This window comes from Leptonotus elevatus, chromosome 1 (assembly GCF_054856555.1).
Source record: "Leptonotus elevatus isolate MCC_2025b chromosome 1, RoL_Lele_1.0, whole genome shotgun sequence".
Taxonomy (NCBI): domain Eukaryota; kingdom Metazoa; phylum Chordata; class Actinopteri; order Syngnathiformes; family Syngnathidae; genus Leptonotus; species Leptonotus elevatus.
This window is the reverse complement of record NC_141239.1, coordinates 2,104,988-2,132,715: the sequence shown is the minus strand read 5'-3', so window position 1 is coordinate 2,132,715 and position 27,728 is coordinate 2,104,988. Positions and strand designations below refer to the sequence as shown.

Sequence of the window (27,728 nt, the reverse complement as noted above, 5' to 3'; positions counted from 1 at the left end):
TTGCACAATTTGTGGCCTATAACCTGCGCAACTCGATTGATTGAAAAATCACATCATTTTCAATTGGAGTTAAATGACAAATGAATGCAAACAACATTTTTTTTAACTGCAATCTGTCTAAAGTGGGATTTAATCATTTCAGAGAAATTACAATCCGTTTCCTGATATGATAGTCAGTTGGTATCGAACCATCGAATGTACTAAAGCGGGGTTTGAACCCAGGTTCTCCGTGGTGGAGGCAAATGCTCTAATTCATGTCATTTGATGCTGAAAGCTAACATGCATTTAATAATTTCTTTCCGTTCCGTCTTCAATTCCGCTTATCCGGGGTCGGGTCGCGGGGGCAGCAGCTTTAGCAGGGAAGCCCAGACTTCCCTCTCCCCAGCCACTTCAGCCAGCTCCTCCGATGGGATCCCGAGGCGTTCCCAAGCCAGCCCGTGAGACGTAGTCTCTCCAGCGTGTCCTGGGTCGTCCCCGGGGCCTCCTGCCGGTAGGACATGCCCGGAACACCTCCCCAGGGAGGCGCCCAGGAGGCATCCGAACCTGATGCCCCAGCCACCTCAACTGGTTCCTCTCAACGTTAATAATTTCTGTGAAATGATAATCCATTTCCTGATATGATACATATCCATAACCTGTTTCTAGCCATTTGATGGTTATGTTCGAACCCTGCACAGGCAAGTGTTTATGAGTTCATGGCATGTACAACGTTGTGTGTTGTCCGTTGTGCTCTCTGCACGCCTACGTCACGTGACAAAAATATTCTTCATGGAGCCGTGAGGACATTTCTTGTGACGACCCACCCCCGTCATAGAGATTTATGATCGTCAGCCTTAATTAGGCTTCAGTCTTTCGCGATCGAAAATCTAATTTTGCTTCATATTGATCCTCATCCCCAATGCGTCGATGCGTCCGTTTTGAGACACAATACAGTACAACTTCCAAAGTCAAACGCAAACCCGTTTAGTGACATTGGTTGTCTTCCAAGTTATTGTAATTTCCAAAACATTTTGATTATATTAAATTAATTTATACCCTGCTGGCAGCCAGTCCAGAGTCTACCCAAGAGCTGTGCAATTAATCGAAACGTAGCGTCTTTGAAAATTTCATTGGCCATGTGATTCTTCAAAATGGCGCCGATAATCGGTCTATCCCGAATGTTCTGCGTGTGTGAGTTTGTGCTCATTAATTCACCTGAAACCTATTAAAAATCCCGTACCCTTCACCTAAACGGAATACTTCACAATCCCGCTAAAGTCGTGAAGTTGTCAGGAGACCCGAGGAAGGATCAAAGAAAAGTGAAATCCAGCACTGACCAGACACCACCTACTACCCCACAGGGTTACAAAACCAGAATCTTTCACCAACCCCAGAAACAAGGAAGGATAGATATTAAAAGATTCGATGTATTGTAGACCATGTTTACCATTTTTACCTTACTTTTACCAAAAAAAAACAAAAACTTTAGTATTAAAAATAATTTCAGCAGAAAAGCTGCTACATATTGTTGTTTTTTTTTTTAACCGTTATAGAAACATTAAAATGGATGTTCTCTCGCTAACGTAGCAGGAACAGTAACACTTAACACAGAAAGGGCTTTGCTGACTCAGGGCGATTTTTACATCAACGTTTCATTTTTTTGCTGGTTACTATGGTGACAGGTAGCGTGATGTGGCAGGCCACTATTAGAGAAGGCGATATTGGTGTTCGCAGCACGTATCCCGGGAGGTGATAGAAAGTAAAATGTTTAGTTCATAACACTGGCGTTGTCGGACGTTGTTTGTATGCGTGCGTTGGTGTGCATGTCGTGTGAACTGACAGTGAGAGCGACGCGGAGATTGGACAGAACGAGTGCAGCAATAAAAAGAGTGGAGCGTTAAAAATGCATGCGTAAGCTTGGTCAAAGCTGGAAAAACGGTGCTGCCGTGAGGACCGTCACTTTTGTAAGTAATATGAGCCCACATTTGGCTCACTATTGGAAGTCATTTCTTTAGAATATCTTTTTTTTACTTGCGACCACTCAAAAATGTTCAGTGACATCAGACCTATACATACATATATCGTTTTTTATTTATTTGACGTTTTGGTATAAGAATGTGGACATAGGAAGCACATAAGTCAGCGCAACCCAAAAAAAAAAAACGATAATTAGCTCTCTAGCGCCACCTGGTGTATTATGGCTCTTATGACTCTAAAGTCTTTTTTTTCTTCTTCTGCGTTTAGTTGATGCCGCAGTGAAGGGATCAATTGGGTTATCGCGGGAGATGCATTATAACACATCAGGTGTACAGTGCATCAAAAAACATGAAAATGTACGAGTCAATAGGCCAAAATGTTGACATTTTTACTCGTGTGTACTATAAAAAATTGTTTCCTACATTTAATAAGGATAATAATCATTTTGAAATTTTGGACGGTGCCATATTGAACTTCAACATGTTTTGGACAATTGGGTGCAATTTCAGCTCACTCACTGATTTTTTTTTTATTTCATATGCTTTTTATATTTGATATTAATAAAAAGCAAAAAAACAGCAGAGGCCCCAAAATTGAACCCTGTGGAACGCCATATGTTCCATTATGCAAAAGTCTTAACAAAATGCTTGACTTAAAATTTTTTTTTAAATATTTGATCCTCCTTCTCGGGCATTTTGCAGAACACCGTAACATGACTACAACATGGGGGGATAATCTACCATCTTCCGTATTTTATTACATTCATGTATGCATGTCACATTGACAAGGTGTCAACTGTAAAGTATGGCTGCCCATGTTTATCCACTGCCAGGACAAGAAGGCAGCACATTAGCGCCGTGTCTGCACAGTTGCATTTTTTTATTATTATTTTTTGCCAGAACAGTTCAGCCAAAGAAGCCCTTGAGCGAGCAAGGAATAAATTGTAATTCCAAAATTGGTAAATTCCAGAACAGAAGTTGCATGCGTTATTTTGCAAATGAAAGCAGATGGTGTTCTTGTTTTGTGATTCTGTCCCTCTGTGTGGTTCTGCAGTGAAGAAAGCCAAGCTGGATGGACCCCAAGGTAAGCCATCAAGTGGATCGCATGCAGGCAGATTAGCGACTAGACGACAACATGGCAAAATTGTAGGGGAAGTATATGGAAGTGTTGTAGTTCCACAACGTGTTCTTTTTGTTTCTGGCAGAGAAGTTCAACACCTACGTGACTCTGAAGGTACAAAATGTGAAGAGCACAACCATCGCTGTCAGGGGCAACCTGCCCAGCTGGGAGCAAGACTTCATGTTGTGAGTTCTTCGCTGTCCTCTCTTGTCTGTCTTCATTTCGCGACTTACTCTTTTCTCCTTTCGTCCGCTCGTGTCACGACTTCAGCTGCTTGAACATTTTTGTGATTTTTTTTTTTCCCCCTCCTCCTTCTGACTTACATCTTTCTTTTTTTTTGTTCTTTTATTTCCTCCACTTTAGGCATTCCTAGGTCTGTCCCAATGAAACAGTTTTTAGAAAGATACATAGTCCGAAAAACTATGATGACAAACAGTGATCATTTCGTAGACAAAAAAATAATTCAGGCGAAAATGAAACAAAAACAAAAATAGAAGCCATTCATTGATACGATGACGATAACTAAGTTGACTGACAATTTCGTCAATGACTAAAACAAAAACAACACGGTGCCGAAAATTGACAAAATCCAATCGGAAGAAGGAATGAAACACGGGTGGGAGAAAAGAACCACTCAGAAACTATTCACTGCACTTTATTTAATGTTCAAACGTTTCCAATTCATTGTGCAGCTGTAAGATTAATCTCAGGCGATTATGCACTTTTTCTGTATTTAGGTGAAAACTACATTTTGAGACGGCATATTATTGTAAGTTCAACATGTTTCATTCAAACAAAGTTTAATAAAGACGAGGGATGTAACGATATACAAGCCTCACGATACGATAATTATCACGATATTGTAGGGAATTTAAATCTAAATTGTGACTAAAACTTCAATCAATTTTAGTCAAAAAACTATAACTTAAAACTGTTAACATTTCTCGTCAAAACACGAATGACAGAAGATAATATTCTTGATGTTTTTTGTGCAGTTTGTCATTTGATTTACTCGCGACTGCCACCTCTGGCCCAAAAGCGTAACTGCAGCATCTCAACTGTGGAAAGTTAGCAGCCCACGCGTGCAGTGTCGTACCCTAGCTAACGCCGCAGGCTAATGCTAGCACAACGCCACATGTCCGCTACTCCTCGGGGACGCACGTGACGTCACCCTCCACCCCTTCCCTCCCTAAAGGAACTGTGGAGTGTGCAGCGGTCCGCACACTCCACTACAAAGCTGATAGGTGCAGTCAGAGTATAACAGTCAGGCTCTTTGTACTCATCTGGGCATTGGTGGAGCATGCATGATGTAGAAAAAGCTTTAATATTACCTTTTTAAACGGCACAATGCACCGTTAATGCATTATTGGCATCCTTTTAAATTTGTTTATTAGCACTTATACCTTAATTAAAATCACTTCAACATGCCGTTTAGCGTAGCATTAGCATTAGAGCATTGTTGTGAGGTTTTGTATCACTGAAGCTCTCTTATGCAATGTTTGGGTAGCAGAGAGACGCTCGCCTGTCCTTCAAACGGACTTCAAGCGACTCGCCGCTGGACAGGCACCAGCCCTAATTAGCTCTCTAGCGCCACCTGGTGTATTATGGCTTTTATGACTCTAAAGTCTTTTTTTTCTTCCTCTGCGTTTAGTTGATGCCCCAGTGAAGGGATCAATTGGGTTATCGCGGGAGATGCACTATAACACATCAGGTGTGCAGTGCATCAAAAAACATGAAAATGTACGAGTCAATAGGCCAAAATGTTGACATTTTTACTCGTGTGTACTATAAAAAATTGTTTCCCACATTTAATAATGATAATAATAACTTTTAAATTTTGGACGGTGCCATATTGAACTTCAACATGTTTTGGACAATTGGGTGCAATTTCAGCTCACTCAGTGATTTTTATTTTTATTTCATATGCTTTTTATATTTGATATTAATAAAAAGCAAAAAAACAGCAGAGGCCCCAAAATTGAACCCTGTGGAACGCCATATGTTCCATTATGCAAAAGTCTTAACAAAATGCTTGACTTAAAAAAATTTTTTTTATATTTGATCCTCCCTCTCGGGCATTTTGCAGAACACCGTAACATGACGCCGCATTACTCGACGCTTGGAGGCGTTCAGCATTGTTGTGTTTTTTTTCTTCTTCTGCGTTTAGTTGATGCCGCAGTGAAGGGATCAATTGGGTTATCGCGGGAGATGCACTATAACGCATCAGGTGTACAGTGCATCAAAAAACATGAAAATGTACGAGTCAATAGGCCAAAATGTTGACATTTTTACTCGTGTGTACTATAAAAAATTGTTTCCCACATTTAATAATGATAATAATAATTTTGAAATTTTGGAGGGTGCCATATTGAACTTCAACATGTTTTGGACAATTGGGTGCAATTTCAGCTCACTCAGTGATTTTTTTTTAAATTTCATATGCTTTTTATATTTGATATTAATAAAAAGCAAAAAACAGCAGAGGCCCCAAAATTGAACCCTGTGGAACGCCATATGTTCCATTATGCAAAAGTCTTAACAAAATGCTTGACTTAAAATTTTTTTTTTATATTTGATCCTCCCTCTCGGGCATTTTGCAGAACACCGTAACATGACGCCGCATTACTCGACGCTTGGAGGCGTTCAGCATTGTTGTGAGGTTTTGTATCACTGAAGCTCTCTTATGCAATGTTTGGGTAGCAGAGAGACGCTCGCCTGTCCTTCAAACGGACTTCAAGCGACCCGCCGCTGGACAGGCACCAGCCCGATGTATGTCTTCATTCAATTTCCCCTCCAAGCGTGTGATAGCATCGCCGACGCCTTCGCCGCTGACTGCGTCGTCGTGCTCCTTCCCGCTTTCATTCATCAGCATCTTCCTCTTCTCTCCTAGCTGGCTCCTATGAATACCTTATACCATGATTAGCTACACTTCTATTTTTTGTTCCGGTAAAGGCCACATGTGACTGCGAAAATCATTTCCCTCACCCTCCCCCCTGTCTCTCTCATTTTTTAGCGAAATCAACCGTTTGGACTTGGGTCTGACTGCAGAGGTGTGGAACAAAGGGCTAATATGGGATACTATGGTCGGCACAGTGTGGATTCCGCTCCACAGCATCAGGCAGTCAAATGAGGTCGGCTGCCAATGAGCCTCACTCCCAAAATATTGCCGCCGATCAATGTCGCGCCCGATTTTTTGGAGGCTCGCCGCCATATCCAGCTCTTTCCTCTCTCCGTTGTGCACGCAGGAAGGCCCGGGTGAGTGGCTCACGTTGGACTCTCAGGTCATCATGACTGATAATGAGATCTGTGGCACCAAAGATCCGACGCTTCACCTGGTGCTGCTCGACACGCGGTTTGAGCTTCCCCTTGGTAAGTTCTGCCTTTTTGCACGCCCTAATTGAGCAGTGGGAACCATCGAGTGCAGGGATGGACAACCGGCGGCCCACGAGCACGCTCGGAGTGGTCCCGTATTTAATCCCCCTAACAAAAATGTATATATTTATTTATTTGTTTTTAACAAACACACAAAAAAAGTCTTCTACGCTGATGAATATTCAGTATACATTTTCTACAAAAAAAAAATGGAATAACCCCAATATAAAAAAAAATGGTGAAAAAAAAAAAAAAAAAAAAAGATCTGAGAATATGCAAATCCGTGGGTGCCAAACTGCGAGTATGCAGGACAGCGTTTCCCACACTTATAATGTTAATACTTGGGCGGGCCACCCAAGTAGATTTCAAGATAATTGAATTTAAAAAATATATATATTTTTTTAAAAACGTGTCGCGACCAGATATGCCGCATATAACATTAGTTCGCCGTCACTCACTTGTAGATCATGAGGTTAGAGGAGGCGCAAGTAGCACAGGACTGAGAACACCCCACAATTTGCACCTTTTTCTAAATTTTAAAATAACTCATTTAATAAATTGTTTCATCCAAAAGGTACTTGCATACATTTTATTTGTCTTAATATTTTTAACTTGTTTTGTACCAAAAAATAAATGATCGTCCTAATCGTGATTTCAATTATTACCAAAAATAATCATGATTAATATTTTCTTCATAATCGAGCAGCCTTATTTTATACACTTGTGCTTGTAAGTCTACATACCCCCAGACTTATGAATACAGCTATACTGTAAGAAAAAGGCTATATAATATAATGTAATATAATATAATATAATAGGTTATATAATTCGATTCGTATCACGATTCATAGGTCACGATTCGATTCAATACCGATTAATCCCGATACGAATCTATAAATTGATTATTGCGATTTTTGTCTTAACTCAAATTTAGAAAATACTTATTAGTAAACTTGTAGATGTACACTGTAAGATTTGTATGAAAATGTATTTATCTGAAAATTCAGGTTGCAGTCTGTTTCATGTTTGAACAGCACTGAAATCAAATATTAATATGTTCCATTAATAGAACATTCTTCCATAATTAATTTGTGAATCTTAACCCTAAGTAAGACGTTTTTAAAATGTTTATATTCCCATAAAAAATTGATGTTTAAAAATTGATTCGGCCGCATATTGAATCGATTCGAGAATTGCACGCTGTAATATTGCGATATATTGCCGAATCGATTTTTTTCCAACACCCCTATAATATAATGTTAATTCCCATAAGTCCACAATACTGTGGCAATTGTTTTGATATTTTCAGAGATTGAAGTTGCGTATGTGAACTTACTGTATGAGTACAACTGTACAAGCATTACGACGCCTTGACCAATCAATCAGGATGACCTACTTTTTACTGTTCCAAGTGAGGACGTGTGTCAGGGCGTGTACGTGTCCTTTCCCTGTCATCGATCACGCTGTGTTCCTTTGAACATTGATTAGGTGTTATTTTCCTTCCTCCGGGCGATATTGAACATCTGACTCCTTCGTTTTCAGAGCGGCCCTATTTATAGCGTCTATGGCTTTGAGTAAAATTCCACCGTTTCTTTATTCTGCTCAAGCGAAAGGCTTGTTTTAGCTTGAGCTCATGAGCAAAAAAAATATAACGTAGGAGAGAGCTGCTATTTTTAGGTTAGACAAGATGATACAGTTAAAGGTTCATTAGTTTTGTCTCACCTGAGTTTGATTTTCCCTTTCAGACATCCCAGAAGATGAGGCAAGGTACTGGGCCAAAAAACTGGAGCAACTTAATGCCATGAGGGAACAAGACGTAAGCCTTCACTGCGTTTATCATCCCAACTTTCCCACAAGTTTGTAGGGCTGGGTTTAAAAAAAATCAAATCATTGACATCGAATCGATTTTCCTTTTTGAGCCCAATATATATATATTTTTTAATATCTCTTTTTCTCATCAATTCTTAAGAAAATATAATTTTAAAGGACAATTTTTTTTGGTATATTACTGTTTTCTTGAAATTTACTGTTCACACGAATTTAAAAGTATATTCTTACATTTATAGAAGACCTGACCTTTTGCACAATTCAGAATCTTTTTAGTTTATATTTACAATTATTGAATGAGAATTATAAAAATATTTTCATATCATCCTTGCTGATATCAATGTTTATGTAACACTTAAGTGGTTAAAACACGTATTACATTCATTAACTCATTTGCTCCCAAAAACGTATAAAAACGTTCTATTTAATATTGCCATGGTCCTAAAAAAATATTTATGTTTTTTATTTTTAAATTTTTTTTATGCTAGAGCATATAGAAGGCTTTGATGCAGCCTCTGACCTGAAGAGGTTGCTTAAAGCACTGGTAGTTATTACAAAAAACGGCCAGCAGGTGGCAGCAGAGTATAAGAGATCAACCAGGGCCATGTTGCAAAAAGTGTTTTCAACAGCTTTGTGAATAATGATGAACCTTAGCTATTTTCTAATGCTAATTGCTGCAAAATGGAAACAGATACAAATATACTTTTTTTGTCCTGATGAAAGAAGAGCCTCTAATCTTTCTTTTGGTAGGTTCCATGTCTTTATAGCAATAGAACACAATATTCTTTGGGCCTTGCAAAATCTGTCAAAATCCAGTAAACCTGGCGGGAGCGAAGTGGGTTGCTTCAGTGAAAATGGCTGTGAGTGAATGAGTTAATTAACTAAATCAAATGACTAGTTTAACTTTATTGTTAAAATTTTATATTTGTGGAGTTTTTATCATGTCCTTGACATTTGAGAAGAATTGATGTTTCATAATGAATCAACTGAAGTGAATCGAATCGCAAACAAATCAAAATCGAATTGAACTGAAAAAATCGAATCGATTGAGGAAATTAGAATCCATACCCAGCCCTGCAAGTTTTCATTTTGAGAGCATGGCAACATGATTAATCGGGACTATAACTGCGTTGCGTATCGTTTGTCTCAGTACGCATACCAAGAAGAACAGGATCGCCCACTCCGGGTTCCAAGCACCCAATGCTGTAAGTTCATTCATTGTTTGTGTCATCAATCATTCCTAAACCAAAGAATGATGGCTTTACCCGTGGACATGTGATTAGATTGCTTTAGTGAACATTGTGTGCAACCGCACACACGAGTTGTTGTGCGGCGGAGTGCAAACAGTCAGCGTCGCCACACTGTAAGAGATCGATAGCGGCATCGGGTGCAGGATGCTGCTCACTCAACTTCCGCCGTCGTCTCACTCGGCTAAATCTGCTGAGCCCGCAGTCTGTGAAGACTTCCAGTGTCGGCGCTCGTTCTTTGCCAGAGAAAGCTGGAATGTCTGCTTGCGTTTGGGTAACTTCAGCATTCATTCAGAAATGCGTCTTACACTATTCTCTTTCATTTCAGGTAATTGGAGTTTATGGGGAGATCAGCAAAGTGAGTGTGCATGCAGCTTATGAAACGCACACGCACACGCACGCACGCACGCACGCACGCACACTACTCACATCTTTAGTCAGACATCGAGTCGGTCAGCAGAATCTGAGCTTGCATTTGACCTGACGCTTCTATAAATGTATTAAAGACTGAAAATAGACAGAGGCAAGCTAGCCTTTTTCTTCAGTCTTTCGTGGTTTTCTCTTGGCTGTCTTTCGAAATGAACATCACGGAAGGGATGCTGTCAAACAATCCAAATACCAAGACTACGCAGAGAAAAATCTCATGCACAGTTGCACAGAAACAGAAACCCAACAGCAGATATTAGAGGAGAAATACAAACATGAAAAAAAATGACTTTGCCAAAATAAGGAAGCAGAGAGAGAGAGAGAAAAGTGAGCTGAGAGAGAGAGAGAGAGAGAGAGATAGAGAGAGAAAAGTGAGCTGAGAGAGAGAGAAAAGTGAGCTAAGAGAGAGAGAGAGAGAGAGAGAAAAGTGAGCTAAGAGAGAGAGAGAGAGCAAAGTGAGCTAAGAGAGAGAAAAGTGAGCTAAGAGAGAGAGAGAGAAAAGTGAGCTAAGAGAGAGAGGGAGAGAGAGAGAGAAAAGTGAACTAAGAGAGAGAGAGAGAGAAAAGTGAGTTAAGAGAGAGAGAGAGAGAGAAAAGTGAGCTAAGAGAGAGAGAGAAAAGTGAGCTGAGAGAGAGAGAAGTGAGCTAAGAGAGAGAGAGAGAGAAAAGTGAGCTGAGAGAGAGAGAGAGAAAAGTGAGCTGAGAGAGAGAGAGAGAGAAAAGTGAGCTGAGAGAAAAAAGTGAGCTGAGAGAGAGAGAAAAGTGAGCTAAGAGAGAGAGAGAGAGAGAAAAGTGAGCTAAGAGAGAGAGAGAGCAAAGTGAGCTAAGAGAGAGAAAAGTGAGCTAAGAGAGAGATAGAGAAAAGTGAGCTAAGAGAGAGAGAGAGAAAAGTGAACTAAGAGAGAGAGAGAGAGAAAAGTGAGCTAAGAGAGAGAGAGAGAGAGAAAAGTGAGCTAAGAGAGAGAGAGAGAGAAAAGTGAGCTGAGAGAGAGAGAAAAGTGAGCTAAGAGAGAGAGAGAGAGAAAAGTGAGCTGAGAGAGAGAGAGAAAAGTGATCTGAGAGAGAGAAAAGTGATCTGAGAGAGAGAAAAGTGAGCTGAGAGAGAGAAAAGTGAGCTGAGAGAGAGAGAGAGAAAAGTGAGCTGAGAGAGAGAGAAAAGTGATCTGAGAGAGAGAGAGAGAAAAGTGAGCTAAGAGAGAGAGAGAGAGAGAGAGAAAAGTGAGCTGAGAGAGAGAGAGAGAGAGAGAGAAAAGTGAGCTAGGAAAAAAATAAAAAAACTCTTCTGGTCTTAAAATAGTCTTTGCGTGCCCAGACTGTCAAAGAAGTTCATCTTCTGCCTTCTTCAGCATTCGAGAGACTCATTTACATTGATGAATGATGAATACATACTCGGGATTCACTGAGCGGTGAATGCTTGCGAACGTAGTAAATTTTTGATTTTCATCAGGATTTTTAAGATGTTCACACGCCACAGACCAATATTACTTGTCGAAAAGACATTTGGAACATGTTCAGACGAATGTCTTTTGAAACCTTTTACGAACCCTGACAAAAACCCCAAATTAGCTACATTCGCATGCATTGGTCGCGACAGAGAACTTTTCATTTATGGATTTATTTAAATTTCCACTTTACTTTATAAAACATGGGAACTACATATACCTTTTATTAATTAAAAAAAGAAATAATTAATAATGAATTATGTTGAAATTTTGGAAAACTTTAGGGAACTATTTGCCGGTACTTGCTTAGTTTTTAATTCATCTTAACACCTGGAAGCTTCCTTCAAATTTTGTTATAATTTTATTTAAAAAAAATATATTTTTAATATTGCGATTGGCTGGCACCCAGTTCAGGGTGTACCCCGCCTACTGCCCGAAGCCAGCTGGGATAGGCTCCAGCAACCCCGTGACCCTTGTGAGGACAAGCGGTACAGAAAATGGATGGATGGATGGATATTTTTAATAATTTATAAATGATTAATTTTACTATAATTTAAAGGTTGAACCAATCACACCATCGTATCATCATTTTTGTTTTTAATACATTTTACTCCAACAGAACTCAACTTTGTATCCGTGCATGTGCAGATGAGGACCCGGACAGCGCCGTGGATGACAGGGACAGCGACTACCGCAGCGAAACCAGTAACAGCGTCCCGCCGCCATATTACAGCACATCCCAGCCCAACGCCTCCGTCCATCAGTACCCAATCAGCCACCAGCACCGTAACGCCCGAGGCGTCTCGTACCCGCACTCCAACGACAGCCACGACCTTGACTACCACCATCAGCGGACTGCGAGGTGGGTGCCTGCCCTTGTGTTGTGGCCTGCTCATTAGAAATGTCAAGTCAAGCCTATTTATAAAACACTTCATCAAAATGAGTCTCAAAAGGACTTCACCAGCTCACAGTTCATAAAAATCACCATTTCCTCCTCTAAACATCCCATCCGGGAAGTAAAAATTCAGCTGATGTTTTTTTTTTAGATAATCAATTGCATTTTTTAACCCTATTTCTTAAAAATAATGATAATCTGAATTTAGCTGCCATGTGCAGCCATTTTGAAATTTTCAAAAAATGTCAAAGGACTGCTATTATTTGCATATTTGTTGTTTAAACAGTCATTGAATTTTCCCGCCATTTTTGATTGCTGGCATTTTGGATTTCTTGAAAATTGCTATTTTTCAGTGGAAGATACCACTCCCAAAACATTTTTATATTTACTGCCAATTTTCTGTGTGAGCCGAATTTTCTGCATATTCCAATAAAAAAAAAAAATACATTTCATTGTCATAGCAATCATTATTCCATATTGGAACCCTCAGATAGCTCAACGTAAGATAATGTCCTTTATCAACGTTTATCAAAACCTGTGTACGTAACATTCTCAATACATTTGAGCCAAGGTGTGTTACCCGCCACCACATGTACGAGTTTGACGTCAAATTCGTTGCAATTGTCTCATCGGCAATTAAAATGTTTAATCATAATTAATCGCACGACTTCAACAATTAACTTACGATTAATCGCAAATTTTATATATTTTTCTAAATGTGCTATAAAATATTTTTTTCTCAGTTTTCATACTCTTGTTAAAATGAAAGTGGGGGAAAAAATGCTAAACTAATAAAAATATGGCTGCATCTTTTAGTCATTGATAAAGTAATTTCATAATTCATAACATTTTATTAAAATTAAAAGGATGTACTGTACTGTAAAAAAAAAAAAGAAAGGAGGTGATATTGATTTGTGTTGAGGTCATTTTTCTGCCACTAGAGGGCATAATTGTTTGTAAGACATTGGTGACAGCTTAGCGCATTTTTCTTTTCATATTCATATCTAATCTTTCAAATGAAGTCACTTGTGAAATTCTGCACAATTTAAAAAAATTGTAAAATACAACTTGACCACAGTCTCCACAAATATATGCATTATTATTACATTTGTTACTGCTAAATTTTGACGCGGCTGTGTCTGCTGCGTTATGAATTCCCCCAGTACAGTACAAGTTTATTAAACGCAAGTTAAAAAAAAAAACAGTGGCATTAAAGGAACTTGAAATGAACTCAAAATGAACACATTCATTTTGACACCCCTACCATAATTAACACACACAAGTACCGAAAATTGGTACCGCTATCGATTCTCGGCACCGAACCGATTCAAGCGTAAACGGTATCCATCCCCTCTAATATTGATTTATTATGATCATCTCTATGCATTGACAATTGTGTCGTTCGACAAATGTCACGATTCATCTGCGGGTACACATGTGAGTTAAGGACACAACAAATGCGAATCATTTCTGCCATCCGGTATGTGCTTAATGTGAGCCCTGAGAGACGAAACGTGATTTGTCTTTCATTGTTCTTTACGCCACTGTTCCATTTCTCACCGCTTATTGACATATCCCGCACAGGCTGGGAGCGAAAGTGTGCAGCCCTCCGCCTCTCCGTTTTATGAATAATTCAAAATGCAATCTCGTGGTCAATACTGCACAAAAAGATGAGCTGCTTGCGTGAGTGTATTGGACGGGGGGGGGGCAACCCTGGCACATTCTTCTTCATTCCTCCTCCGCTACTCGGCCTCCGCCGTCACTCTTCGCTTTCTGTCTTCACTCACTTACTCGGCCCACCTCAACTCGCTTATTCAGTTTTTATGAGCCTCGTTCATCCTCGTGCAAATACATTTCCTGTATTTTGTTGCGTTTCTATATGCTCCATGTTTTGCCCTCTCCCTTGAGGCCTTTCAGCTGTCGGTCCCGGTCTATTTCCTGCCGACAGCATACATCCCGTGCATTCACCCCCCCCCCTCTCTCTTCTTTTTGTTCTCTTTCTTGCAGTCCCGCCGGAAGCTACGCGTCATCCGCAGAGTTGAGTCGATGCAGCAGTCAGCTGAGCGAAGAGGACTTTGGTGCTGAATACGGAGAGCGGGACCCTTATGACGAGAACGACTCCTACCACTCGTGCCACTCCTCAGTGAGCTACGGCAAAGGTTCCCCGGACTGGGACCCGGATGAGACCCAGGCGGCGTACAGCGACGAGGGCGGCTATAGCAAAGATGGAGGCGAGGAAGCGGCTCTGTATGAGGAAGAGGACGGCGGATTATATGAGGTGGAAGAGGAGGGGCTTTATGAGGATGAAGACTTGATGTACGATGATGACGAGTTGTACAATTTGGATGGGAACCTCAGCGAGGACTTGGAACCTCCGTTCACACCCACCCCAACGTCAACTGCCCCGCCTGCGCTCGACGTACCGAACTCCTCCAGGCCTCCGCTTGAGAAACAACCCTCAGTTCATGAGAAACTGCCTCCCGCACAACCCGCGAGTCAAACCTCCGGCCAGGGTCCCCCTGCTGGTGTTGCCCCAACAGCGCAGCCCCCTGCTGGCCATCAAGCGTCCCAACCGGCTAAACAACCCCAAACGCCGGCGCCGACGGCTCCGTCGGCTCCGTCGGCCACTTCCTTCTTCTCAATGGCCAAACCCTTAACAGCCGCAGTCACAGGCTTAGCCTCCACTTTCCTGTCTTCTGTCCCCACTGCCCAACCTGCCCAACCTCATCCCGCGCCACCCGCGCCACCAGCTGCATCCGAACAACACCATCAATGTGCAGCAGCAAACAATCTACCACCTTCGCACCCGGCCACCTTAGCTGCGACTCAACCCGCCTCCGCTGCCGCGGGCCCTTCATCCCAGCAGATTGCAAATTCCCCTCAGCCCGCGTCTCTGCTTAACGACTCTGCCGCTGTACAGTCGGCTGACTCGATGGACGAGGGTTCGCAAATGAGAGAAGAGCCTTGGTTGGAGGAGGAAAACCTACTGGAGGAGGCCAAGGTGTCCCCCACCCCCCCAGAGGAGAATCTCAGCATGGAGCAGAAGGAGTATGTTGAAGCAAGCAGGCCACCAACCCCTGAGGAAAATGAGATGCCACCTGAGAGGTGGGAAAGGCACAATCATCACATGCGCAGGGTGTCCCTTTCCTTTTTTCTTTTCTTCTTTTTCAGGCTGTGCAGTTTTTGTAAGCACATCATTTATTTTGACACAGTAGGAGAACAAAAAGTCAAATAAGAACAATTATTTCTCCAAATAAGCAAAATTATCTGCCAAGAGAACAAGCACATTGTACTTAAATTTACCTGCAAGATTTTGAAAAATAAGAGAAGTATACTAGGCCCATATCAACCACAGCGTTCTTGAAAATAGTATTTTTTAGACTAAAATCAAGTAATATTGACTTTTTTCAAGCTGTAGAACTATTTTCTCAAAATTCTTACACTTATTTGTGTTTGGCCAACTTAGCCTGAGTGTCAAGCAGGGAGATAACAGGTCCCATTTTTAATTGCATTAGGTATGACCCTGCCAGGGATTGACCCCACAACCTCCCAGTCTGAGGGTAGACACTCTACCACTAGACCACTTAGCTGGTACTATATTTACTGGAAATATAACGAAACCACAGATTTTTACAAGAAAAAAATTTCACACTTGTATTTTTTCCCATTTATCGTATTACTAGATTATGCAAAATCTTAAAATAAGAACATTCAACGTATGCAATCCCAGTTCATGGCCTTTGATGTTGGTTAGTCATCTTAAAATGTGGAAAATGTTTGTTTTAAGCCTCACAGTACTTAATTCATTCACTGCCATTGACGGATATAAACATAAAAAAAAATTCACACATAAGGCGCACCGCACTATTGGGCGCAGGCGCGGTTAAATACACGATAGCTCAAAACATATGGTAGCAAGCGTTCATGCTCAAAATGCTAGCGTATGTTTTTAGAAAGGCAGCGGAGCAAAACTGAGTTTGGTTGTACTTTATTGAAGTATTTAACAATGTAAACAGTGAGTTTGGTTGTATTTGGAAATATCGAACAATGTACTCACGTTACTTTTGATCAACCCTTATCCACAAATCCCTCAAAGTCCTCATCTTCTGTATCTATCTACAGATCATAGAACTCAGTGCACACCAAAGGTGCACCGTCAATTTTTTTTGAGAAAATTTAAGACTTTAAAGTGCGCCTTATAGTCGTGAAAATGCGGTAATGAAAACACCAAACTCCTAGAGCAGGCTTATGCACAAAGCCGAGGAAAGTCTATCCGGTGGGCTGCACCGGAAATCAGCACCATCAAAAAAGTGAGTTAGCGGTTGCTTGGGAGAGTGACCGGTACCAAATTACGGTTGTTGAACATCAGAATCTTCTGCTTGAGGCGAGAACATTTGCCATTGATGCCGTGAACTGGACTACACGTTATGCATCGTGACGGCTATAAAGATCCTAAAACAGGCACTGAACTACAGTGGGGGGGGCAGAAAAACCTCTTGCCAGGCAGCAAATTTTTTCAATTTTATTCCAATGTCAAGAGATTGATTGCATTGGAAAAACCGCCGAAGCTGCTGCTTGCCTTTCATCTGTCGCAAGTTTTCAACGTGTCCCAGCAAAAATGTCTCTTTCAGTCCTCCAGTTGCAGAGGAGCCCAAGGAGCCGGTAGATCCTGCAGTCCGGGCCAAAGAGAACTGGCTAAGACTCTACAACAAAGTCTTAGACCAGCTCCGGGAGGTAAGTGCACGACTCTGCAGGGGTGCTTCAAATCTGATTTATTTATTTGGCTATTCAATTAAAAAAAAGATAAGTTCCCCAGACTCTAAAGCTGTCGACCAAGTCTATTGAAATATGTATGTGAAGTACATTATTTATTTATATGCAAAAACACAGTCCATAAGGTTCTGAGGTTCGCTATTTTGAAAGTGGTTTGCAGCTCGACGTCAGAAAAGATGTCAAACGTGTTTGATACTATAAAGGAAATATTTGAGTTTGTCTTAAAATACGGAAATTGTGACCTGGCAAACAGTAAATTTGCTGCTATGTATTGCTGCTAAATATTTGATTTGCTTTATCAGTTTGCACTTGCATTGCTCACATATTTGGTTGCTATTCATTGTTTTTAAATTGAGTTGTGCACAGTATTAATCACTTGCTTCGATGTTTATGTTTAATGTACGTTTGTCACTGTGTTTTTCGACACTTGGCCTCCCCTTTTTTTTGTCTTTTCTTTTTTTTTTGTTTATATGTGGGCCCACTTTTGTTTTTGTTCCAGTTTCATGTCATTGCCATAGCGACACTCGCATGCACTTTTCTTGGCCATCATTGGAGCATGTTGACAGGTAGGTCCGAGCTGATGGTGGCTTTAGACAATTACTATGAGTCAATTCTGGATAGATCTAATAGTCATATTAATAATGTCTTTTTGACAGCTCTCATAATTAGGCAGAGTTAACGCATCACCTTTTTTACACAAATAAGAAGCAATTATTGTTCCCTTAAATGGTGACATTTTTCAACCTTCTATAAATGCAGTCATTGTTGTTTATGTAAACCTAAAAGATTAGCTCGTGAGACATTGAATTGTCTTTCCCCCCCCCCAAAATAATAATATCTCTTTCTTTTCAATTCTTTGTCAGGCGCGAGGAGAGACCTCCAGCTCGTTATGGTTTGGTAAAGGAGGGTGAGTGTCTGCAAATGAACACATTATTATTATTATTATTAATGTATTGCACTGCTGTTAACTCATTTGCTCCCAAAAACGTATAAATATGATCGAGTTTAATGTTTTTTTTAATGCTAGAACATACAGAAGGCTTTGATGCAGCCTCTGAACTGAAGAGAATGTTTGAAGCAATGGTAGTTATTACAAAAAACGGCCAGCAGGTGGCGGCAGGGTATAAGAGATGAAGCCGTTTCCCTCACTGTTTTAAACGGGTTTGTGAATAATGATGAAACTTAGCTATTAGGGGTGTGAATTGCCTTGTACCTGGCGATTCGTATCACGATTCATAGGTCACGATGCGATTCCATACCGATTAATCCCGATATGAATCTATAAATTGATTGTTGCGATTTTTCAAAACTCACATTTTGAAAATACTCATCAGTAAACTTGTACATGTACACTGTAAGATTTGTATGAAAATGTATTTATTTATCTGAAAATTCAGGTTGCAGTCTGTATTAAAATAAAATATTAAGGCTTAATGTTCCATTAATAGAACATTCTTCCATGCTTAATGTGTAAATCATAACCCTAAGTAAGACGTTTTGTTGAATATTCCCATAAAAAGATTGATGTTTAAAAATCGATTCGGCCGCATATTGAATCGATTCGAGAATTGCGCGCTGTAATATCGCGATATATTGCCGAATCGATTTTTTTCTAACACCACTATTCGCTATATTCTAATGGTGACTGCTGCAAAACGGAAACAGATAGAAATATACTTTTTTTTTTCCTGATGACAGAAAAGACTCTAGTCTTTCTTTTGGTTCCATGTTTTTATAGCAATAGAACACAATATTCTGTGGACGTTGCAAAATCTGTCAAAATCCAGTAAAACAGCCCGGAGCGAAGGGGGTTGCTTCAGGGAAAATGGCTGCAAATGGATGAGTTAATGTCACTGTTAATCACAAGAACCACTTGAATCATTGCACAGCATTAAATAAACGCCGGCAGCTTTAAAATGCACCTGTATACGTTTGTGTTCTGGGTTTTTGGCAAAAATAACTGATGTGTAAAAACATGAGCTTAATGATATAGTATTTAAAAATGAACACAAACACTTATACTAATGTATGTGTGGTACGTCAGTGCTAAATTGGATACAACTTTGATTAATATTCATGATACAATTTACTTGGTATTGTCAAGCAGAAGAATAATTGGCTGAATTGAACCAAATGGAACAGCGGAGCAAGAATCCATTAAATTTGGGAGAGGATTCGATTTTTTTTTTTTTTTTTTTTTTTTTTTGCAAAGACCTTCAGGGTTGTCTCCACTCTGGCGTTGCACTGCTTGTGGAAAATGTGATGATGGGTCTTCCCCTTTTGTATGCAGAATGGGAGGTGCACTCTATAGTATTGACAGCATGCCAGACCTTCGGAAGAGAAAAGCCATTCCTCTTGTCAGGGATCTGGTAAGATACGCACGCACGCGCGCACACACACACACACACACACACACACACACACATGTTAATTTGGAGAAATATCGGCCTCTCAATCAGAGGTCTGTCCAGGACAACTAAACTTTATAGGATTGAGTTCTTTCCATGATGACCTTTCTAATATACTGGTATGCGATCACACATGCATCATACTTTTTTTTTTTTCTCTCTCTTTTTTTTTATTTTATTTTTTTCACATGCATCATACTTAATGAATTAAAGTCCAGCGGTTATTATAAAAGGAACGATAAGAGATAAAGAATAACCACATTAACAACATTGAAAAGACTAAAACTGCCAGAAATGTTGACAAAATGTTGTCTTTTCTGACTTTTCTCTCAATGTTTTATTTCCATCCCCGCTCCTTTTATTACATCAGGCGATGGTAAGCACTCTTTCCATCCAAAATCGATTTTTAAATTCCACACCCGAATCCGCAAATAACCTTTACCTTTTAATATTTTTCTCAGTCGCTAGTGCAGAACTCTCGGAAGGCCGGAATCACCTCTGCGATGGCCTCAACAACTCTCGGCAATGAAGAGTTGGTGGGTTTCCACGTTGGTGTTTTCTCCCGCTTCTCTGCGCCATTCTTAATATTCTTCTCCGTGTTTTCCTACAGAAAAGTCATGTTTATAAGAAAACCCTGCAGGCTCTCATCTACCCCATCTCCTCCACTACGCCGCACAATTTCGAAGTGTGGACGGCCACCACCCCCACCTACTGCTACGAATGCGAAGGCTTGCTGTGGGGCATCGCCCGGCAAGGCATGCGCTGCTCCGAGTGTGGCGTCAAATGTCACGACAAGTGCCAAGATCTGCTGAATGCCGACTGCCTGCAGAGTACGTTGTACAAAAACTCATCAACATATTGTGGCAATAACCTACATAACAGACATAAACAACATTTTCTCGCAAATGTGTTTTTAACTAGGGATAGACCGATTATCGGCCGGGCTGATTGTCGGTGCCGATGTTTGGCATTTTGACAAAAATATCGGCCGATAAAGTTGAATGCTTGCGACCGTAGCGAAATTGAGGGTTTTCATCAGGATTTTTAAGATGTTCACAGATACTTTTTACTTGTCCCAAAGGCATTTCAAGCATATTCCATTTTTTACTGTCTGCGAAGAGCTTTTGAAACATTTTACGAACCCTGACGAAAACTCTAAATTAGCTTACATTCTCTTGCATTTGTCGCTCAGTGAGATACAGGAAACTTGTCATTTACGGATTTATTGAAATTTCCACTTTATAAAAATAAAAAATAAAGTAATCCGGAAATTTTAATTTACGGATTTATTTAAATTTCCACTTTATAAAAAAAAAAAAAACGATGCTGACACTGGGAACTCCCTACACTTTTTAAAAATATAATAAAAAATGTAAAGAAATTCTGTTGACATTTTGAAAAACTTTATTTACAGTAGAAAACTTTAGCAAACTATTTACTTGCTTAGTTTTTAGTTTCGCTCAACACATGCTGATGACCCTGGAAGCTCCCTGCAATTTTTGTTAGAATTTTTAAACATAGCTGTCAATTCTTTACATGTTTAAAATTAAAAGAAAAAGTTTTTATTTTTTTTTATTTTGACACTAACATATTCTCTTTTACTGCAAAAGAATGGTATCAGTATCTGCCTTGAAAAGAGCTAGGGATGTTCGATACCACTTTTTTTTTAAACCGATACAATACTCAAATCTTCAGTACTCACCGATACAATACCAAGTGCCAATACCATTAGTACTTGTGATATATAACATTTCCAAAAAAACGATGACAGATTTTTTTATTTTATTATATATATCCCAACTATAGCTAATTTCCTTAAAATTGAATGAAAATTAATGGTCATTATATATTTTTCAATTTGCTCATAAAAGTCATTTTGCATAGATCATACAATAAAATAAATTTCAAAAAATCCATAAATAAAATGAAACAAATAATCCAGTGGCCAGAAAAAAAGTCCCAATCAAAATATGTGGTTGTATAACTTCTTTTTTAAGGAATAAAGTGAAGTGCAAATAATTCAATTCAATACAATAGGGCTTCAATTCATTTAGTAATATCTACCTTAAGAATTCCTCAAGCTGTTTAGTGTGTGATGTTTAATCATATCTTGTTTTGAAATCCATACTTTTAATTTGGAAGGCCAAAGGGAAACGAAAAAAGCCGCATTACAAATATAATGTCGTGTGTATAAGAGCTATAATTAGCGCTTGAGAGTGCCGTAATGGCACCGTTCTATTTTTAGCATCGAAGCTCCGAGGACGTTAATGAGGCAATTGAGAACAAAACGTTAACGAGGCAATTACACACGACAAGTTACGTGAGCTGCAAACATATATGAACCACAGATATCGGTGACATTACCCACAGCAAGAGTACTTACTTATCCTCAGTAATGCACACCCAAAAAAAAAAAAAAAAAAAAACATCAGCCTATCACTATTTTAAACTCTCTATTCTCCTCCCATTCTCTTCATCCACTTGTCTGTAAAGGGGCTGCCGAGAAAAGTTCCAAGCACGGAGCGGAAGACCGAACCCAGAATATCATCATGGTCCTAAAAGACCGCATGAAGATCAGAGAGAGGAACAAGCCGGAGATCTTTGAGCAAATCCAGGAAGTCTTTGGCCTGGACAAAGCGGCACACGCGACCCAAATGAAACAGATCAAGCAGAGCGTGCTTGACGGGACGTCCAAGTGGTCAGCAAAGATCAGCATCACTGGTCAGATTGAGTGCACATTCATTTTGGTTTCCACTTCACTACCTCTCACCTGACTGGCTAAACATCTGTGTGCCCCTCCCCGCCCCTTTTTTTTTCCCACAGTGGTATGTGCACAGGGACTTCAGGCTAAAGACAAAACCGGTTCCAGTGATCCATACGTGACGGTTCAGGTAGGAAAGACCAAAAAAAGAACCAAGACTATCTATGGCAACCTCAACCCAGTGTGGGAAGAGAACTTCCACTTGTGAGTGACACGATGACCGTTTTTAAAATGCCTCTGCGTCTGTTTGCTAACAAAATCTTTTTATCTCGATCCAGCGAATGCCACAACTCTTCGGATCGCATCAAGGTTCGAGTGTGGGACGAGGACGATGACATCAAGTCTCGCGTCAAACAGAGGTTCAAACGCGAGAGTGACGACTTCCTCGGTCAAACCATCATCGAAGTGCGCACGCTGAGCGGGGAGATGGATGTTTGGTATAACCTTGGTGAGTTCCCGCGCGAAAGGAAAAGGACAGGAACAGATATGAAAACATGAATAATAACATTTTGTCAGTTGGTAACAAAGCGTGTGCTGTATATATCTTGCTTGCATCTGCCAGACAAGAGGACAGATAAATCTGCTGTGTCGGGAGCCATCCGCATGCACATCAGCGTGGAGATTAAAGGGGAGGAGACTGTGGCTCCTTATCATGTCCAGTACACCTGTCTTCATGAGGTCAGGCTCATTGTGTAGGAAATCTTACATTTGCATTTCAACATCATCAAATATGTGACGCATCAACATAGCTTATGTATCTTAAAAGGAACCCCCGACTGTATTGACAAGTTTGCTCTATATCCAGCTAAATAGCTATATAGCTATATAGCTATATAGATATCTATCTGGATAGATAGCTAGCTAGCTAGCTAGCCATCCATCTATCTATCTGGATAGATAGTGTTAGAGTAGACAATATTTATATTCTACTCTTTGCGTGTTCAATTAACTGAATGGTGAGATTCTGGTGAAGAAGTCCCTTTGCAAAGGTATCATTAAAACAGAAGCTTCTGATGACAAAAACTGACGACACTCAAACCGTGTTCTGTTCAGATTGTGTGTCTTTCTCCTCCGGCACATCATTATTTATTGAAAAGTGGGTGAATACGAAAAGTCTCCTCCCTCAGCAAGTTCCCATAGGTATAAATCAGATTAGAGAAAAACAATAATACAAAGCCTGTGCCTCCCCTCTTCCGACCGGCTGAGACCGGTACTAGACTAAACTCCCTTCAAGATAGCAGTGGAAGAACTTGTTGCCCCTTTTCTTCTCAGGCGAAAGAGACAGATAAGAATACAATTCTATTCATTGAGCTACACAGCTATAACTAAATCCAAAACGGCTAAAATATAAATTAAAACTAAAAAACAATGTTAATAACTTAACATTAGCTAACTAGCTAGCTAGCCATCCATCTATCTATCTGGATAGCTAGCTAGCTCGTCTGTCTGTATACAAATACACTATATATTGTAAACAAAAAAAAATTTTTTAATCTTCACGTATTTGGTAGAGGAGTAATCCAAAAGTAATTAAAAATAATCACGTTCTATAATATTACTTTAATATTATGATGTTTGGGATACATTACTAGCTAGATTTTATTTATTTTTTTACGAGTAACTACTAACTGTATCAGACTACATTTTAAAAGTAACCCTCCGAACCTTGGCCTGACAAAGGACTCCACACAATAAATCCATATTGTTGCTCACTTGCACTTTCTTTCAAGATTGCTGTAAACTAGAATGTAAACATTCTATATAATACTAAGCCTCATTTATTTTTATATGACTTTTTTTAAATTCAAGGGCAGGGCAGAAATATATTCTACTTTGTTTATGTTGCATTTTTAATTGTATCCTGTTTTGTATTGCTTTTAAAATCAAGCTTTATTGCACTGAGAGCAGAAATAGGCTCATTCTGAAGTGATGTTTGTTGTCGTATGAAGTTAACCCTCCCTCCCAAAATGCATCCGTTCTGTAACAAACCCCTGCATTGTGTCTCTGTTTAGCATCTCTTCCAATACACCACCGAGGAACAGAACGGTGGCGTGGTGAAGATTCCCGATGCCAAAGGAGACGATGCCTGGAAGGTGTATTTCGAGGAGACTGCTCAGGAGATAGTGGACGAGTTTGCCATGCGTTACGGCGTGGAGTCCATCTATCAGGCGATGACGTCGGTGCTGCCCGCCATCCGATTGATCAAGATCAAATCATAGTTTTGCTGATTTCTTTTTTTTTCCCCCTCCTCACTTTTAATCATCAACAGCCACTTTGCCTGCTTGTCATCGAAATACATGTGCCCGGGAGTGCCCGCCGTGATGAGCACCTTGCTCGCCAACATCAACGCTTACTACGCCCACACCACCCAGTCCTCCAACAATGTTTCTGCCTCAGATAGATTTGCTGCATCCAACTTTGGTGTAAGTCCCTGACACAATTGAAAAAAAAAAAAAAAAAAAAAAACAATCAGCTCTAATCTTTCCTACTGGAATTCCCAGTTCTTGTTAATGCGCATGAAAACTCCCTCTGGGTGAGTGCAAAGACAAATAAAATGTAGCCCAGCCCACTTCGACAAACATTCGCTATCATCTGATATGGTTTGACGTTAAATCGGTCCGCTGTGGTATCTTTCTTAGCGCTTTTGTCATTTCCATTTTCAGAAGGAGAGGTTTGTCAAGTTACTGGATCAGCTGCACAACTCCCTAAGGATTGACCTCTCCATGTACCGGGTAACAAATTCTCTCGACTTTTTTTGTTTTTTACTTGTTTGTCACGCGTGTTGGGCAAGTTCCTTCTTCAATGCGGGTGCATCTCAAATTTGTCATGTCATAGAAAAGTTCCTCATTAGTTTAATAATTCAAAAAGTGTATACAGTGTTCCCTCTATAACGCGGTTTACTTTTTGCGGCCTCGCTGTATCGCTGATTTTTTTTTAGTACAATTTTGCATGCATTTTTTAAAAAGTAATGTACCTATTTTATAACATTTATGAAGGTTTGAACTTTGAGAATGTGAGGAAATGTAAATACCTCGATGAGAAAAGTGTATCAACTGTGTTGTGAGGGGTTTTACAGCCTTAAAATATTGATAATCAACGTAAAATATAAAGCTAACTACTTTGCGGATTTAATTTATTGCGGGTATTTTTTTAACTCCAGCGGAAAACGAGGGAACACTGTATATTATATTCGGGATGGGTGAGTACCGATAGCGGGTATCAGTATCAGGCCGATACCAGCCTTATTTTAAGATTGGATACTAGTAGAGGCTGCTGATACTAGCCACCGATACTTAATGCAAAAAATAATAATCTGACGTTGAGTAAATCCTTATATTATATAGATTCATTAAACACATAGCTAAGTACTTTTCAGAGAATTTCAGGAACCCAATTCCACCTAGTTTTTATATTAGTATATTAACTCATTTGCTCCCAAAACGTATAAAAACGTTCTATTAAAAAAAATTTAGGTAAGTTTTTTATGCGAGAGCATACAGAAGACTTTGATGCAGCCTCTGACCTGAAGAGGTCGCTTAAAGCAATTGTAGTTATTACAAAAAATTACCAGCAAATGGCAGCAGAGTATAAGAGATCAACCAGGGCTATCTTGCAAAAAGTGTTTTCAACAGGTTTGTGAATAATGATGAAGCTATTTTATACTGCTAATTGCTGCAAAACGGAAACAGATGCAAATATGCTTTTTTTTCCTGATGAAAGAAGAGACTCAAATCTTTCTTTTGGTAGGTTCCATGTTTTTTTAAAGCAATAGAACCCAATATTCTGTGGGCCTTGCAAAATCCGTCAAAATCCAGTAAAACAGACGCTGGGAGTGAAGGGGATTGCTTCAGTGAAAATGGCTGCGAGTTAACAACGATAATTTGGATTGTTTCTTACGTAATATTCAAATTTCTTGAACTAATCAATTGTTATTTATTGTTAGATGTCAGCAATAATCATCAAAACTAGAATAATAACTAAAATAATTAATTTGGTGTGAAGTGAGTCTGTATGATTTGACATAAATGGAGTTTTCTGCGTTATTTTAATGTATTGAGATGGCACCTGTGCAATGATTGATGTCTTGAGTATTTTCTTGATTTTCTTGGAAATGCAATTAAAATGCAGTCGAGAATCGTGTCTCGCCATTTTCCAACCTGCGCGTTTACGATGATACTTTCAGAATAATTTTCCTGCCAGCAGTCCTGAAAGACTCCAAGACCTCAAGTCGACTGTGGACCTGCTTACCAGCATCACATTCTTCAGGATGAAAGTAAGAATAAATGCAATATGAAGGAAAATGTTTAGTTTCATTGGGATTTACTTGACGCAAGCAAAACAAAGAAAGAGAAAAAAAAAACTCAACAAGACATGCATGCAAATTTCCAGCTCTTCTGTCAAGAAGCCTGAGGGCCATTCTGAGAATCAGCTTCGATTATTAGCCTATCCAAATGGAAGCTATTAGTGAGTGAAGCAAACATGTTGTAGAAACGAGTTAACTCATTGTTGTTTGTATTTTTGCATCATTTGTAGCTCACACTGACAATTTGAAGGTTTTCATTGAGCTCCTCCTTTCAGGTCCAGGAACTGCAAAGTCCCCCCAGGGCGAGCCAGGTTGTCAAGGACTGTGTCAAAGCCTGTCTCAATTCCACCTATGAGTACATCTTCAACAACTGCCACGACCTCTACAACAGGGAATATCAGACGGATCCTGTAAGTTATCCGCATTTTCATACTCAAATCATTTTTGCCTTCCGTGTTAAAGAAAAGCTCGTGGCTCTTCCTGTCCCCCAGTCGAAGGCGGTCCCTCCGGATGAGCAGGGTCCAAGTGTCAAGAACCTGGACTTTTGGTCCAAACTGATCACGCTCATTGTGTCCATTATAGAGGAGGATAAAAACTCCTACACGCCTTGCCTTAATCAGTGAGTCTCTGAATCATGTGTTTGAATTTTGTTCATGGCTGAGAAAGTTTTCTGTGTATTTGTGACATTCTTATGATTTACAGTATATAATACAGAAAATAAGGCATGTTTACTGTGTATTTATTTAGGGGTGTCAGGCGATTACATTTTGTAATCGTAGTTAGGGTGAGGGCATGACTTCAATAGTTTACTCACGTTTAATCGCAAATTTTTTAAATAAAAAATATAGTTTCATACTCATGTTAAAATAAAAGTGGATTTTTTTTTTTAACTAATATAAATATGGCTGCATCTTTAAGTCATTGATACTGTCATTTCATAATAATTCACACAATTGAGTTAAAATTAAAAAGATGTACGGTACTGTAAAAAATTTGCGTGATATTGATTTGTGTTGAGGTCATATTTCTGCCACTAGATGGCATAATTGTATTTGTAAGTCGTTGGTGACAGCTCAGTGCATTTTTCTTTTCCTATTAAGAGCTATCTAATCTTTAACATGAAGTCACTTTTGAAATTCTGCACATTTTTAAAATTGTAAAATACCACTTGACCCCAGTCTCCACAAATATATGCATTAT

The 27,728-nt window shown here is 39.7% G+C and overlaps 1 protein-coding gene across 1 annotated transcript in view; it reads left to right on the top strand.

Moving 5' to 3' along the window:
* LOC147180303 (protein unc-13 homolog A) overlaps positions 1–27,728 on the top strand; it is a 50,377-nt gene that overhangs the window by 4,985 nt on the left and 17,664 nt on the right. The window contains exons 2-26 of the mRNA XM_086072511.1: positions 3,010–3,039; positions 3,161–3,260; positions 6,089–6,206; positions 6,321–6,444; positions 8,193–8,263; positions 9,425–9,479; positions 9,850–9,879; positions 12,037–12,250; positions 14,291–15,388; positions 16,915–17,017; positions 17,920–17,963; positions 19,347–19,425; positions 19,835–19,840; positions 19,926–20,000; positions 20,075–20,294; positions 21,958–22,185; positions 22,288–22,429; positions 22,504–22,673; positions 22,788–22,903; positions 24,238–24,401; positions 24,495–24,648; positions 24,889–24,957; positions 26,409–26,498; positions 26,804–26,938; positions 27,020–27,147. Coding sequence (XP_085928637.1) covers positions 3,010–3,039; positions 3,161–3,260; positions 6,089–6,206; positions 6,321–6,444; positions 8,193–8,263; positions 9,425–9,479; positions 9,850–9,879; positions 12,037–12,250; positions 14,291–15,388; positions 16,915–17,017; positions 17,920–17,963; positions 19,347–19,425; positions 19,835–19,840; positions 19,926–20,000; positions 20,075–20,294; positions 21,958–22,185; positions 22,288–22,429; positions 22,504–22,673; positions 22,788–22,903; positions 24,238–24,401; positions 24,495–24,648; positions 24,889–24,957; positions 26,409–26,498; positions 26,804–26,938; positions 27,020–27,147 — 3,763 coding nt within the window. The remainder of the gene's footprint in view (positions 1–3,009; positions 3,040–3,160; positions 3,261–6,088; positions 6,207–6,320; positions 6,445–8,192; positions 8,264–9,424; positions 9,480–9,849; positions 9,880–12,036; positions 12,251–14,290; positions 15,389–16,914; positions 17,018–17,919; positions 17,964–19,346; positions 19,426–19,834; positions 19,841–19,925; positions 20,001–20,074; positions 20,295–21,957; positions 22,186–22,287; positions 22,430–22,503; positions 22,674–22,787; positions 22,904–24,237; positions 24,402–24,494; positions 24,649–24,888; positions 24,958–26,408; positions 26,499–26,803; positions 26,939–27,019; positions 27,148–27,728) is intronic.